The 16924-nt window shown below is 37.7% G+C and overlaps 1 protein-coding gene across 10 annotated transcripts in view; it reads left to right on the top strand.

Annotated features, from left to right (window-relative positions):
* The window catches only part of LOC113046992 (RNA binding protein fox-1 homolog 1), a 271768-nt gene that overhangs the window by 243888 nt on the left and 10956 nt on the right, over window positions 1–16924 (top strand). For 8 of the 10 annotated variants that reach the window (XM_026208192.1, XM_026208196.1, XM_026208197.1 and 5 more), the window contains 3 exons: window positions 8672–8810; window positions 9960–9999; window positions 14472–14536. In XM_026208192.1, the coding sequence (XP_026063977.1) occupies window positions 8672–8810; window positions 9960–9999; window positions 14472–14536 (244 nt within the window). The remainder of the gene's footprint in view (window positions 1–8671; window positions 8811–9959; window positions 10000–14471; window positions 14537–16924) is intronic. The other 2 variants (XM_026208198.1, XM_026208200.1) reach the window with 1 other exon arrangement.

The raw sequence follows: 16924 nt of genomic DNA, 5'->3' as shown, positions 1-16924 counted from the left end.
TGTCTTAATTAGAATTAGAGCATCGTTAAAACGCCCGAAATGTGGTGATAGCGGAAAACGCCGCAGATTCTTTGGTTTGTCTAATGGCAGAAATAGACATCGGCGCGTAGCTGCTGAGATTGCAGATAGAAAGACTGCACAGAGCGATTGAGCGTGAATTTGAATGGTGACTAGTAAGCTAGAAAGTTACCTATATAAACAAATATCCCGAGGGACCGAGATGGAAGACGAGTGCCTTTGATTCATGACACAGTCAGACGTGTGACGTGAGGTTGGTTTCTGAACAAGCCTCAGCGATCGCCCCTCGAAGCGGCTCTCACCTGCGGCAGACTGTTGATTTAAGATAGCTTTGATGTTCATTAACAGTTCTCCGGCTGAGGGGAATGAAAGCTATTGGCACAAGGCTGAGGGGATGACCAACGTGCCAGACCTCGCTTGTCTGCAGGGCTGATCTCTGATTAAGTGCTACGCCTGACGGAGATTGGGCGGATGGTTGAAAATTAGTCTTCCAGCAATTTACGGCCAAAGATTATGCAAATTGAGGCCACCTCTGACCACGGGAAATCTGAGGCTCTTCTTTAAAGACGCACACATACACACTCTGTCTTTCTCTAATGCATGTGGGGCTTTTTTCAGGAAAGGAGTTCAAACACAAACAAGGTTATAAAGATGCTGCTCTAGCAATTATTTTTTAGAAAGTCATATATGCAGCCTGATAACGAAAGGCAAATATAAGGGTGTTTCCTCAACTATGGACGCTTTTTGAAGATAGACATCTGACAGCTATACTGCATAGACCCATGCATCATTAGATAATTCTGTCTCATTTTTGTTCCTAAACCAATGATGTCATTTCAATCACATATCAAACTGGTGTATTGTTTTCCTTGCTAAATTTAATGATTAGCCTTTTATGACTTCAAAATGCACACACTTATGTAATGTTTTAACCTTTTTGCACAATTTGACTATTACTGTGCAACTTGAGAAATGTCACATTTTTAGATATAAACTTGCAATTGTGAGGGAGAACTACTTTTTTTTTTAATATATATATTTCAAAGTGGCAAAGGTGTTCCATAATTACAGAATGTACAATAAAACATTCCACTAAAGAAAATTGTGGTACAACGAAATTCAATCATTTTTAATTATGATTTGTCCAAATATTTTCTATGGTCTCTGTCCCTACCATACAAGCTTATAAAAATATCAACCACAAAGCAGAAAAATGTAACGGTTGGTTTTAAATTGTAAGTGCCTTATTTAACTGTTTTTTATCGCATTATGCAATTAAAATGAAATTATGCAATTCCATTTTCCATGTAACATACATATGTATACCTTGATGTTTCTTTGTTGTCTTCACACATCATATTTCATATTTCAGCTCAAACATGATCACACTGTTGTCTCTTTGGTAACCACATGCACAAATAAAAATAGTAAAATAATAATAGCTACTGTATAAATAGTTTCTTTTTTTTTCATTTTATTTCACTGTTTTAGATAAACTACATATATATATATATATATATGAAATCTCTTTGAATTCATATCAACCCCTGAGACATGGAAGTACCTAAAAGTTGAAGAAGTGTACACATAAATGCTCACACCATTCAGACTTCACATTTCTCTGCACACACATTCATTTATTGACCTTAATTTCTCATCTTAAATGATTATTGGCAAAGCAATAATTGATCACATATTAATAAACGAATTTCCTTAACTGAGAGGAAGGGTAAATTCTCTATGCCCAACATTTAGATTATTGGATTTTCAGCCATATGGACAGAAATGAAGTATGGGTCGTAATGATTTAGAGGGTGATTTGTATTGACTGACAGATCCACAGCACTAATGTTTCAGTGTTTTAATATGAAATCAGTGTCCCTGCTCTATCTCTTTGATTGAGTCCTGTCTGAATGAAAGACAGTGGCCGCCTCCGGCGCTTTCAACATTGCTGGGATTTTTTTGAACTCACAAATACTGTAGGCTATCATAAGTTTGAAAAGTGACGTGCAATTAATGGAGCGCAAGAGAAGAATTTGAGAATATTCAAAAAGGCAGCAGCAAAACTGAATTAATTTGAGCAGATAGGCTATCGTCAAAGACAACAAGCAGCTTTTAAGGGAAGGACGAAGCGTTTTAAAATGGAATGAAAGCACTTTTGGTGGCCGCTTCTGTGTTGTACATTGTGGGAAGAAACAATTTGAAATGACCCCGACATGTGTACAGAGGTGATTAAAAATGTACATTCATAAGACTTGAAACGTGTTTCAAAAGACTGCTTACTGTGAGATAACATACGTTTGGATTATAAAGCTACCAGTTGGGGAGGGCCTATAGAGAACAGAGTATATATAGTTAGTGACTGTCTACTTACATTTTTCTTGAAGGAAAAGAACTGTAAATTTGAAAGGGATGGGTCAGCTAGTCATCCAACAACTGACTAGTAATCTAGATTTTTTTTTATTTGTTAATTTTTTTTTTTACAAATGAGTGGTGATAGTCAGAATCATTCAGAACCCCCCACCCATTACATTTTAACTATAATTTTAGTTAATTTTATTTTTATTGATAATTGTCATCATTATTCCTAGTGCTGTCAGAAGATTAATCATGATTAATCGAAATCAAAGTAGAAGTTTTTGTTTACATTATTTGTGTGTGCTGTATATATTTATTATACACATTGTAACTTGAACATATGACAGATAAAATCTTATCTGATCGAATAAAAAAAAGACAAACTAAAATATTTTGTTAATAAAATAATATATATATATATATATATATATATATATATTTGTCAAATAAAATAATAGCATTTTTTATGAATTAGAAATAATCAGATTATCTGAGCCCACATAAACGATGTGATGTCTTGAAATAATAATTTCTAAATATTAAACATTGACTGTCTGTCTTTATTCGCCTGTTTCTCGTTGTTTCTCATTAAAATAAAGTAAATAGTGTAAATTACATCGCTAATGTCATATTATAGCACATTGTAATGCAGTGTTACAAATAATAAATAATAGATCAGAGATTAAAACAATACCAGATTTGTCTCATTTTAAAAGAACAATAAGGTGAAAAATTTTCTTAAGTCAGAATTTAGTAAATGTGTGTTAACCCCGCATTGCTCTGTGTGCCGCGCTCCCCGATATTATTTCACACTTCAAACTTCTGTAGTAAGTTTCGTCTGTGTGTGAAGACAGTAGCACAAATCCATGAATGAATGTTACAGAGTGAAATAAACTTCAACTAAATAAAGTTGAATGGAACTGAATTTAATTAAAGTCTGTCATGTCATTATAAGTGTTTGATCGCAACATTTGAGTGATCATAGCAAAAAATGGGTTTATGAATATATATATATATATATATATATATATTCTGTTTATGTATATGCAGTATTCTATATATAGTACCAGTCAAATGTTTGGACACACGAATGGGAAAGTGTCCAAACTTTTGACTGGTACTGAACTATAATATACACAAAGAATATCGGCCGATATATCGGTATCAGCCTTTTTTTTACTCCCTAATAATGTTATCGCCCTCCCCCCACCCAACCCCACTCCCCCCCCCCCAAAAAAAAAAAATTTGGTTTAAACATGTAACCCAACCGCTGGGTCAAAACAACCAAGTTTCTGGGTTTGTCCATATTTCACTAAAATTTCACTAAACAGTGGGTTGTATTATTTAAATTTTTTTGAGTGTACTTTCTTAATTTGTTAGATTTTTTTTTATCTTTCTGATTATTTCTACAATTATTAATCCTAGTTTTCAACAAGCTGCAGAATTATCTGTACTCAATACACAGCACATTTTACATTATCTGAAAGCTGTGAGATCTGTCTAATCTCTAAGCGCCTTTTGTTTATATATGCATCCATAAAAGAGCCTCTGCGGTTTGCTGCACTGTGTAAAGTTGCAGAGCGCAATGCACAGGGCATCCGAAACCTCCTGCAATGTTTATGAAACAAGGGCTCTGCTCACCCGTCTACCCCCCACCCCTGCCAAACACTTCCCACACAAAAGCCAATGAGAGAAATTATTGCACTACAAAGCAGTTGTACACTTTTATGGCTTTGATGCGGAGGCTACCTCCCGTCGGCCAGAGCATCTGCTTCACTGTAATCGCTCTCAAAGCAATAAAACGGACTAACTCTCCTGTGCATCCCCCTGGAGCTCACTGCTGCTGCTGCGGCTGCACGCTCCCATCTCTCATTCAGCGGCACTTACTGTTGCTCTATCTCGCTGTCTCTCTCTCTCTCCGTTTTCATCTAGCCCTCCCTTCATCGTTCTAAATGAAAGTGCATAGTCTAAGTTGTTTATCCTGTAAATATTCAGGCTAAATACATCTCATATTTATTTTTCTTCAGGACACATTCTACACATCAAAGTGAAGCTCTTGCAAATATGCAAACATGTACGCAGCATATTTCAAAAATGGCTGTCAAAGGGGCTGCCTGGCATGGAAGGAGAAAGGAATAAAATGTGACTAATTAATATTATTCGGGGGGTTTTATGCTGCACTTTAAATGTTGCATTATATATTATATCTATATATACAGGTGCTGGACATATAATTAGAATATCATCAAATAGTTGATTTATTTCACTAATTCCATTCAAAAAATGAAACTTGTATATTATATTCATTCATTACACACAGACTGATATATTTCAAAAGTTTATTTCTTTTAATTTTGATGATAATAACTGACAACTAAGGAAAATCCCAAATTCAGTTTCTCAGAAAATTCGAATATAACTAAAGACCAATACAAAGAAAGGATTTTTAGAAATCTTGGCCAACTGAAAATAATGAACATGAAAAGTATGAGCATGTACATCACTCAATACTTAGTTGGGGCTCCTTTTACCTGAATTACTGCAGCAATGGGGCGTGGCATGGAGTCGATCAGTCTGTGGCACTGCTCAGGTGTTATGAGAGCCCAGGTTGCTCTGATAGTGGCCTTCAGCTCTTCTGCATTCTTGGGTCTGGCATATCACATCTTCCTCTTCACTATATATATATATATATATATGTTATTGTATTTTGCTAATGTCTAATGTCTTCCTTTATAAATACAATAAATTTGTAAGTAAACTGTAGAGTTCATTTATGGGAAGTCATGGCCTAGTGGTTAGAGAGTTTGACTCCTAACCCTAGGGTTGTGGGTTTGAGTCTCGGGCTGGCAATACCACGACTTAGGTGCCCTTGAGCAAAGCACCAAACCTCCAACTGCTTTCCGGGCGCCGCAGCATAAGGGCCGTTTCATAGTCAACGCATCTGTACGCATACGCGTCCCCGAGGCTACGCATCGTTACGCTTCGGCCGCCATTATGCGTCGGTGCGTAGCCAAATGTGTCGTCCTAGTTTTTGATACACGACGCGCCGATGCACGCAATACTATGCGTTGTCGGTGGGGGCGACATTGCAAGTATTGTACATTAATTCAAGTGTATTGTGTTTACAGAAGAAGAAGGTTTGAATACAATGGCGGGCGAAGAGGAAAAATTATGCGAACTTATACGTATTCATCGACATTTATACGATAGTTCATCAGCAACAGAATAAACTCCTCTTCAGTTGCCATTGTGATCTGAATATCACGCGACCCGACTCTACTAATATCACCCAACTCTACTACCCCCTGTTGCGTGAGCGGTGTATTGCATACTCGCATCGCCCGTGACGCTTGCGTCCACTGTTTAGACTTTGAAAGGGAGCGCGTCGCTCGCGTTGCTTCCTCGCGTTGACTATGTAACGGCCCTAAAAATGATGAACACTGCTCCGGGTGAGTGTGTGTTCACTGTGTGTGTGTGTGTGTTCACTGCTGTGTGTGTGCACTTTGGATTAGAGCTGTAATCGGGCCTTAAAAGTTAGGCCCGACTGGACCCGAGCCCGACAGGTTTCGGCCCGAGCCGACAAGTACATTTTGATTGACAGCTTTTTAAAAGCCCGAACCCGTTTACAGCCCGACATTATTCAAATGTGCGCACGCACACAGCTCTTTTGCCTTTTGTCAACAATGAGTAATTTATTCATGTTTTAACATAATTTACTCATAACTAACGTAGACTAGACCACTTGGAAGTTGGAATAAAGAAATAAAATAAGTCCTCTGTAACATCCTAACATCTCAGCATTCTTATGGGCTCATTTAACCTATAAATAGACCAACACACCAATAAAAACGAGTCATTTAAAAAAAATTTAATTAAGATACATTTTAAATTAAGATGGGTATTTTTCAATAACGAAATTAAGATAAAGGCTCCGCCGGATTTGCTTTATTTTATAAAAGAATAATGCCAACATTAGCGTAAATACTCTGTCAACATTATGCATTTAAGACTCAATGAATAGGAAAATGATTGAATCCACTGTAGATGTCTTCAGCGCGCTCCTGCGCTCACTGATGGTGCGTCATTATTCACTCATTATTCTCATTATAGACATGGTCAAAACTTTTCCACTTCTCGCTCACGAGTTTGCTTTAGTTGCTGGTGCCTGCTGGTGCAACCAAAACGTAATCACCAGAGGCAAGCCTCCGTTACACCTGCTCAGCATTCATTTTGGCATCTTTCTCGCGCTAATGGAAACACATCACATGACCGCTCGTTTACCTCGCAAACCGGAGCGCAAGCCCGAGCCTGGCCCGAGCCCGCATAAGATGATATAAATTAAGCCCGAACCCGACCGAACCCGTCGGGTTCGGGCAAAGATCTTCAGCTCTACTTTGGATGGGTTAAATGCAGAACACAAATTCTGAGTATGGGTCACCATACTAGGCTGTATGTCACGTCACTTTTTTAATTTAGCTGTATTTCACTCTTTTATATAGTATGACAGCTGTGGTGCACTGCGTGAAAGCGAGACATATCCAAGATGACAAAGAGTCAAATGGAACAATACTTTTTCACCTTTCTACATCACGCAAACTCCTTCCTTAAATCTTGCTCTTTTTATCAGCCAAATGAAAGATTTAGTGCTCCTATTAGACATTTATATGATCTACTTTTGAAAACCTGTAATGTTAAAGAATGGAGCAGCTTTCACAAACCCCCTCTCTCTTTCTTCTTCTCAACCATTTCAAATTAAGCCTCTTAAAAGTCATTTTCACCACCGACGCCCTATTAAATTTAATGATCATTTAACAACAATACAAAGCTTTCTGTTTTCACCCAGCCTCAGAGGTCTGTATGCCTCCCGTAGTTTGGTTATTACTCATTGTTAGAGTTTGGGGCTAATTGCAGGTGTAGATGGAGGTAGGGCACCATTTCTCACAGCTCAGATTAGTTGAGGCTTGTGGAATTATAGTTCATTTGGCAGTTTATTACACAGCGCTCTGGAATCCTTGATTCTGATTGGTCAGTCGTGGCATTCTGCAGTCAAATAGTACATTGTGTAACTGCATATTTGACTGTCCCTAGCAACACTGAGCTATTTTTTGTATCAGCCTGTTGTGTCTTTGTTCTCACACATTAAAACAATTTCACCTCAAATTAATCCTTTGACCATTTAGCTGCTTATTTCAAACGCAGCCATGTAATCACCCTGAGGGGGCTTATTTTGCAATAATGGAGTTTAAAGGGGTCATATCCTGCAATTTAGCATTTTATTGTTCCCCAGAAGTCTGCGTTTTTGTACTAACAAGCATTTTTAGTTTAGTTTAGCTTGATCATTTTTGCCTCTTAATGTTTTTTTGTTTTTTTTGCCGCTGTAGCTTTAAGGCATCTATATGTAAATGACATCTTTGTGATTGGTTAATCTCAGCATACTGACAAAGTTCACGCTGTCGTGCATCGGGGTGGGCCAAATTGCTGAATTCTGAATAGGCGTTAATGTATATATGTGGGCGGCATGTTAATGTGCTCGTGATGGTGATGTCACAGTACATCAAACCCTTTATTTCAAAACAGCATGAAAGGCATGTTTTTACATTTACATAATGGCAGTTCACCCAGAGCTATCATTATTTATATAGTATTTATTCATTATATATTACTCCTGTAAATATTATTCATATTTTATTTTTAGTTTTAGTAATGTAGTGCTTTGGGCATTTTTATTAGTTTTTGTTTTTTTTAAATCATTCTATCTAGCCTTCCTTTATTTCAGTTTTAGTAATTTTAATACTTCGATTAACTCATTAATTAATTAAATTAATTTTTAGTTATGTTTCAATAGCAACAGTATTTGGTAACACTTTATTTTAAGGTGTCTGTTACACGTTACATGTACTTACTATTATAATAACAATTAATTATGCATAATTACAGGCAACCATAATCCTAGCCGTTAATTTATATTACTCAGTACGTACATGTATAATTACACTGTAACAATGACACATAAAATTAAGTGTAACCAAATTTTTGGTATCAATTTAACAGTGTCCTTGTCACTCAAGATACATGTACTTACTATAGTAACAGCAGTAACTTATCCATACATACAACTAACCCTACAGAATGTAGTTTATTGATTTTACTCAGTACTTAAATCTACAACTACATTGTAAAAAGAATAAATGTAATGTATAGTTTTAGTTAAAAGTAACTGCACGGTTCCAAACCTGTTGAACTATTGTTGTTCTGTAATGGTTCCTCATGTGTACACTGTATGTTTTGTTCACAGTGCCAGGCTTCCCATACCCAGCAGCCACGGCGGCGGCAGCGGCAGCGTACAGAGGGGCACACTTAAGAGGAAGAGGGCGCACCGTCTACAATACGTTCCGGGCAGCCGCGCCTCCCCCACACATCCCAGCATATGGGGGGTTCGTAACTATACTCCCTTCTCACATACACACACAAACACAAGTTCAGCTTTAGTCCTCTCTTCTGACAACCACTCCCCCTTGTTGCTGGGCTGCGGTAACGTGCATGCATCTCTACCTCAGCACACACAACCATTGCAGCATGTAACCCGTGCATCCTGCAAGGAATGATGACAGTCAGCCGTCATGCTGCTCTGTCTTGGTCGATGGCCTTATGCATTCCTTTTTGGTAATGTAACATCATGTAAATCCTCTGGAACTACTGAATGCAGAATGTTTCGTGATCTCTGAGCAGTCGAATGATGTCTCTGGTTCTGATTTCATGTGTGTAACTGCAAGCTGATAATATTGCTGGAGGTTCTGTGGAGTTTTGAGGTGGTGAGCCACTGCATACGACAGTAGTTTCCTCAACCTGCTTTCAATTGTAAATTGAAAAACACGAAGGTTTAAAAATACATTAAACACATAATCAAAGCTAAATAAAATCATGACACTTAAACTGTGTGATGAAAATAAATCTATACAGGAAACAAGCAATTACCTTGTAAGGTATTAATAGAATTTTTAGATTAAAGAAGTTATTATACATTTTTATAAAATTAAACACAAATTCTAGATTTTGAAGACTTGTCAGCATTTTACAGCTTTTGATTTGGCTCAGAGATTATCGTTGTCACCCTCATTTGGATTTTAAAAAGAAAAATAAAGTGTACCTAGGACTCAAATTCTCCACAAAACTAAATTATGAATGAAATCTGTTCAATTCTGGCTTTGAATTATTTCCAGAAGTGTGATACTTGAAATGTTTTCCAAAGCAATATGGTTGATTAATAATAATATAACATTTACTAGATATATTTTTCTTTTTCATTTTTTTGCATTTCGCTAATGACTAAAATATAATGTGAAGAACGTTCAGCTCTCTGTGGCCCCTGTACAAAGCCTTTACTCCTTTCTAATTACTTCAAAAGTGCTTGTAGAGACCCTTTGTCACTCTGATTCAGTGTGTGTGGATTTCTTATTCTGTTCCACTAAGCCTGGCTAGAGATGGGCTTGGTATTGCTTGCATGGGAACATGCACTAATATTGATGTGTTTTGTTTGGTGTTTGTCTGTGTGTGTGTGCGTGCGTGTGCTTGCATCTTTCCAGTGTTGTTTACCAGGATGGATTTTATGGTGCAGATATTTATGTAAGTATTGGCATGCCGTCCTTGAATGTTCATGTACATACCCCCTCCCTCCCTCCCTTCTCCCCCCACCCGATTCATCCCTCAGACTATAAACCAACCAGCTGATTCATTGTTCTTTCTATTGTTAACATTCTTTTAAATTCTACCTATATTAATTGTGTCCAGAGACTTTCACACACAAGTAAAGAACATTCTTCCTCAGACAGGCGCAGCACATGACTATCAGTGACAGAGCAATAGAGGTTATTGTCAGTTGAAATTGAGCTCTAGAGCAGGGCATGCTGGGATTATACAGTGTGTAGACTGAAATGTAGCTACACAGAATGTCCTTTTTTCTTAGAATAGATGATATAAAAAATATATCATCTAATCTAACCTAATCTGCATATCTTCAACACATTTATCTGCGAGTTGATCACATTTTGAGATTAGTAGAAGCATCTGGCGCTTAGGTGGGGTAACTAGCAGGGACAGAGAGCTTGTTCTCCTCAAGGCCATGTCTCATTGAGCCTGACACAGCCTGATGTATCTCCCCCAATTCGCCCTCCTCTGGGACGAAACAAATTGTACAGGGTACAAATGTGTGTGGAAATGGCGGGCAGGCTGCTGTAACGCTTCCTCTGTTCCCCTGTCATTAGCGCAGTGCCACAGTGGCTGGGATTGATTGTTCTGCTGCGATAAGATCATCTAATATTCATTAGAAACTATCCAAGAACTGTATTTGTTTATTACCCATCTTAATTTGCTGAGTGCTCAGCTAAATGTACTGAATGTTGGCTGAGGTCTGGAAAATGAAGCTACGCTAGCACAGAACAGACAGCCTTCAAATGAGCAAGTTAAACAAAGAAAAACTGGATACATACCACATGCAGGGGCGCAATAAGGCAGGAAGAACTACCAAATATAAACGACACAGCGTGTGTTATAGCTCTCCATTTAATCTGTAATATAAAGTGCTTCGCATTTCCCTCATGTGGCTGACTTTCAATTTCTGGAAGACCCAGAAATGCCCGAAGCCACACTGTAACAAACAAGTCCATTTGCAACATCAGTAATGATTGGAGACCCTCCAATATGACCTGATCGTTTTGATCAGAAGAAAGCCTTTTTCTAATGATCTCATTATTTTGTTTCACCAACATGAGCCTGTTTGCTTCTAACGAAACAGAGTATAAGGAAATTTGTGTCCTTCATGTACTTAACTAAACCAAATGCTAATCCTAAACCTAACCATATAGCAAGTACATGTAGTTAATAAATATTACTCAGTACTTAAATGTATAATTACACTGTAACAAGGACACCTTAAAATAAAGTGTAATTGAAAATTGCCTCTACAGATTCCTTGAATTTATAAAAAAAAATAATAATAATAATAATGTTGTTCAAACATATGTTTAATTATTTAAGGCATCAGTAACAGGGTAACAGGTAAAGTAAAATTAGATTTTTTTTTTGCATTTGCAATATTTTGCATATAATATAATAAAATATAATATAATATAATATATAAACACAGGAATCACTGTTTTGAACAAATCGGTTGAGTGAATAATTAAATGAATCATTCATAATTAAAAAAAGTCGCTTTTTCAGTTCAGTGTTTAATCCCATTGGTTCAATGAATCCCCCATGAAGACAGTCACTTGTTGCCACCTACTGGTGTGTCGATGTAACCTGCAATAAGAGTCAATGAGTTATCCCCACCATTAATGCATAGTATAATATAAACACTGAGAAGTCTTGGTGCTGTTGGACTATTACCAGGGCCTGGAATTATTGTTGCATAATGTTACATATGCACATATAAAGCACTTGAAAAGTCGTATTATTCTATGCAATATCCCCCTGTGGAGTCCTTTCAAGCAGCTCAGGCCATCAAGCGGTTGTGGCAGACAAACACACTCTAGTAAAAGTATGAGGATCTCACCATGCGCATCAATAGCCATGATAAACTCAGCATGTCCACATGCGCTCCAGACAGAAACCAGCAGTCAGGAGTCAGTGGAGCCCTATCTATTCCTCTCTCTCTTTGTGAGTCATGATGATAAATTGTGGCTGATCTCCAGATCCGCATCTCAGCATTAAAGTCCTGACCACTGCTCTCCCCGCACCTGCACACCCTGTCAGTTTCCCTGAGGTTAGTTGACCAAGCCTAATGGAGCTTCAGAGACATGTAGATGCCCGCGGCCCCCGTCTGTCAGAGATGACAGCACTGGTGACTAAGGGGTCTCGTTCAGCCGTCCCGCTCTGCACCTCATCACACTGGCTTTAAATACAGCCCAGATGCATCACGGCTGCATGTCAGGCTTGGTGTTGTGTTTGTTAAGGGGCCGGCCACGCAGTGGGAGTGTCGAATTACCCCGTGAGTCATTAAGGATGGAGTTAGAGGACGGAGGTGAGCTGCGAGGAAGTGGGAGAGTGAAGAGCTTGAAGAAAGTTGTGAGAAGGAGCTGCTGTTATGTATGTGTGAGCCGAGGGAGAGGGAGGGTGGTAATTACTACAGCCTGAAGGCCTGGTGTGGAGAACAGCAGGGTCAGGAGACCAGCAAGCCCTGGAGGAACCGAGGAAGAGCAGAGGTGTACAGATGGACCTGTCGGTTAGAGTTTTCTGTGGACTGCTAATAAGAATGGTAAAGGAAGCAGTGCCTCCTCAAAAAAAAAAAAGGAAAAATCAACAGTGCTACAAAACAAAATATATTAGGAAATATTATATTTCATCATATAAGCAAGAGTGCACTTTCTAAACATTTAGTCAAACAGCAATAATAGGGCCGGAAAAATGATTTTGCTCTGGTTCCAGGGAGTAGTTTGGAAAGGCTTTTATTTTTATTTCTTGCTTTTTTTGCTTTCCAAACTATGAGTACTTATACAGCTCCTATGGGGTACTTTGTTTGTATTTATTTATTTTTATATTAGTATAACATATTTATTTATATACTTATAATATAATATATTTATATATTTTAGTGCTGTCAAAAGATTAATCGTGATTAATCGCATCCAAAACAAAAGTTTTTGTTAACTTAACGTATGTGTGTGTGCTGTGTATATTTATTATGTATAAATAAGTACACACACATACAGTATATATTTTGAAAATATTGCATGTATATATTTGTATTCATATAATTGATTTTATTTATACATATATTTTTTGACATATACATGACATATTTTTCTTAAATATATACATTAATGTGTGTGTATATATATGCACATAATAAATAGACACAGTACACAAATATATTATGTAAATAAATACATTTATTTTGAATGTGATTAATCACAATTAATCATTTGACAGCACTAATATATATTTATAATATTTATTCTTTTTTGGTATTTTTTTATATTATTTTGGTAAATAATATTTGTAGCGTTTATGTGCGTATATTGTAATATGCCACACATATTACAACATGCGTTGCACTTTAATGGAGGAAAGAAAAAATAGATAAAATCATCCTAGCAAAACTGGAAACTTAATTTTCATCTGTTTTGAATTTAATTAAGAAAATAGAAGTATTAATATTCAAACAAGTGTGGAATTAAAATTACAAAAAGTATGGTGACAAGTTAAGGATATTGAAAAAAAATGTAAGTAATTAAGATAAATATTGTTATAATGATGAAAACAATTTTATAATAAAAGTATGATAATTTAGGTTGATGACAGCCTGTGCATCCAGACAGATTTTTGATTTAGTTATTATAAAGTTATTATAAAGGGGTATGATAGGGCTTAGGGGTAGATAACACAAAAAAAATAGTTGGGAAACACTAAATTAGAGAACAGGAACTAATTGTTATATAATACAAAATGAAAAAGAAAGTCCAGAGCACAGTAATGGCCATGTGGGAGTATTTCAAGAAGACAGCTACAGTATATCTCGTCATGTCACTGACTATGAAAAACGCTGCTCAAATCAGCAGGCATGTGCGCTTTATACTGCATGTGTTTGTTTGGCCTCTTTGCCGCACTGAACATCTGATGTTACCGTTCCACATGTTGAAGTGATTCCTTTCTCCATCGTTGGCAAAAAGAAGTAGTGTAGTATGACAGCGCTACATAATTAATCCTCAGATGCGTGCATGAGAGGAATAAGAAAGTAGGTTGAGTCACCAACATAAGGCTGCTGCTTTGTAATTAGATTATGCATATTTAATAGCTATGATTATGACATGTGCGTCCCCTCTTTTGGAGCATGCGGCGAGTCGCGAGCGCCGATGCCGTGAACTCCAAGCGACAATTTCGCGTGCCGCTCTCTCCAAAAGCACTCCATGTCTCTTCATCTACATGAGATTGAGTCATACAGGCTCTGTCACAGCACATAACATCAAACCCAACCTCCTCCTCCTTCCTCCCCCCACCAATCTCACCCTTTTATTTCACGCAAACACATTTGATAAAAATCCAAACAGCTGTTGTCGCCGTGCCCATGTGAGCGAGTGTGTGTGTTGTGTTTTTAGGGTGGTTACGCTGCCTACCGATACACTCAGCCTGCTACTGCTACCGCCGCTGCCTACAGTGACAGGTAAGACACACACCACTGACAACTCCTCCTTACCAGGCCCTCCGGTGGGGCCCTTAACACCCACCCACCGAGGCGGGCCTCGTTCTCTCTCAACCTTTACTCCTCTGAGGTCAAACTCTCTCCCTTCGTCACGAGCAGAGGCAGGCCAGCCTGATTTATTAGGATAATTCCCCTTGCCAGTGGTGATGGGGAATATCACGGGCCCCAGTGCAGTAATTGGCAAATTAAATCAAATGAGATGTCACTGCAAATGTAATGGTGAAACACATCCCTGGCGGAGCAACTGTAACTGCAGAATGAAGTGGGATAGACCTGACAGTTCCTCAGAGATGAGACAAAAGCCCGTTTGGCAGGGCGACCAGAGGAAGTCGTCCTGGCTGTTTTTGATTTCCTTTCCATTTCTTTTTTTCCTCTATCGCTCTCTCTCTCTCTCTTGTCAATTGTGAGTGTAAGCTTATTGCAGATGGCACGCAATCAAGAATAAAGCAAATTCGGAGCCTTGATGTGATTGTAAAACATTCGCATGACACGAAAGCATATCTGCTCATGACTGTTAATGCCAAATAATGATCGTAATGCTGTCATCCGACATGTAACGACTGATATCGTGCAGCCATAACTAGATGAAGCAACACTTGATTATCATGTCATCTCAGCAGTGCTGTCATAATCTGTCGACGGTGTCCCTGCATGCCTCTTGATAAGTTGTGTGTTGTGAGTGGTGCTCATCATCATTACATCATGTTTATGTAATCATCGCGGGAGCATTTGTGCGTGCATAGATCCTGGTGTTCACGGTAAAGGCAGATCATTAGCGGCGAATGGGGACCAGACGCACCCGAGCGCACTTTCTGACGTCTGCCAGCCATGAGCTGCATGTGTAGTGTTTGTGATTGCTGTCAGGCTTAAGATCAGTGTGGTTTCATGACCACATGTGTCCTCCTCACACGCAGGGACTTCTTTGGATGAATACAGTAGACTGTCATCAGAGATTAAAGTCAGAGCGTCCTAAGAAACCACCGTATTGATTCCAAGAGCCCTTGTTGCTTTTCTGTGGCTTCTTTGTTATGAGAACTCTTTTATGGTATAGCGGTAATCTGATTTTCTGTTGGTTCGATTACTCTCGGCGCAGGCATTCATGTAATGATCTTATGCACTAGCTTGTCCAAGTTAAACATTCAAATATTTTATTTATCCATTTATGGATATGAATGGAACAGAATCTGTTAAATAAAAACTGAACAGATGGACCAATTTAAAAGAAATGTTATTTGCTGACTTATTCTATTTTAAAATGTAATTTATTCCTGTGATGCAAAGCTGAATTGTCAGCGTCATTACTCCAGTCTTCCATGTCACATGATCCTTCAGAAATCACTGAATATTGTTAATATGCTAATTTGCGGCTTTTTTCTTATTAATGTTGAAAACAGTTGTGCTTCTTAATAATTAACTGTAATACATATTTTTTTAAGTTTCTGTGATGAATAGAAAGTTCAAAAGAACAGAGCTAATTTCAAAACATTTTTGTCAAATTGTAAAACCTTACTGTCAATTTAATGCATCCTTGCTGACTGAAAGTATTAATTAAAAATATAAATAAAATACTGACCCCAAACATGGTACTGTACAAACAGTCAGGAACATTACAATGCTGTACTGCATTGAAATGTTTCTGACCATATCTTTTCGGTTTTTATTTATCACGGATTCTTCTCCATTTATTGGGCACTAAATACATAGATAAACAGTTGTCACACTACTGCACCTTCAGTGACATCAGCTATTTTTTTTTGTGGTGCTGAATAAGCTAAGCATCAGTATTTTTATTGCTCATACTTATTGATTAGAAAAATCCCCAACCCTCAGTATCAGACATCTGCGCAAAACTTGTCCCGCACCGCTTGTGCTACAGACGTAAATGATGTGTTTCAGCTATTGCTTTAACTGTGTTGTCTTTAATACAGATCTTAGTCTCTCTTTTATTATGTTCCATGAACCCCCCAAAATTGCCTGTGGTTCAGTTTGTATTAAAAATGTAGTTATACTAGTAGACATAGTCATTGCCTTGCCAGTGGGCAGAGCTAATGCTAATGCTCGAACTGATTAAATTCAGAAAGTTTCCTTAATGTTGTTTAGCTCTCTGCAGAAACCTGCCTTGATTGATTATGCAAATGAAGAGGCCTCTCAATAACATCTGAATTATTTTGTTTACCTTTAGACACATTTTGAGAATAATAGCAGCTTTGGGAAATTGAATCCGCAGCCCGACATACAAATTAGGTCCCCGATACAAATTCCAGCTAAATTAGTTTGCATAAGACTTGTCTTTCATAATAGAGATTATAAATGATTGTTATTGAGAAGTCATACATTTTTTACATTTTT

Source organism: Carassius auratus, chromosome 28, assembly GCF_003368295.1.
Source record: "Carassius auratus strain Wakin chromosome 28, ASM336829v1, whole genome shotgun sequence".
NCBI classification, from domain to species: Eukaryota; Metazoa; Chordata; class Actinopteri; order Cypriniformes; family Cyprinidae; genus Carassius; species Carassius auratus.
The sequence above is the reverse complement of the archived record's forward strand: the minus strand, read 5'-3'. Positions and strand labels throughout refer to the sequence as shown.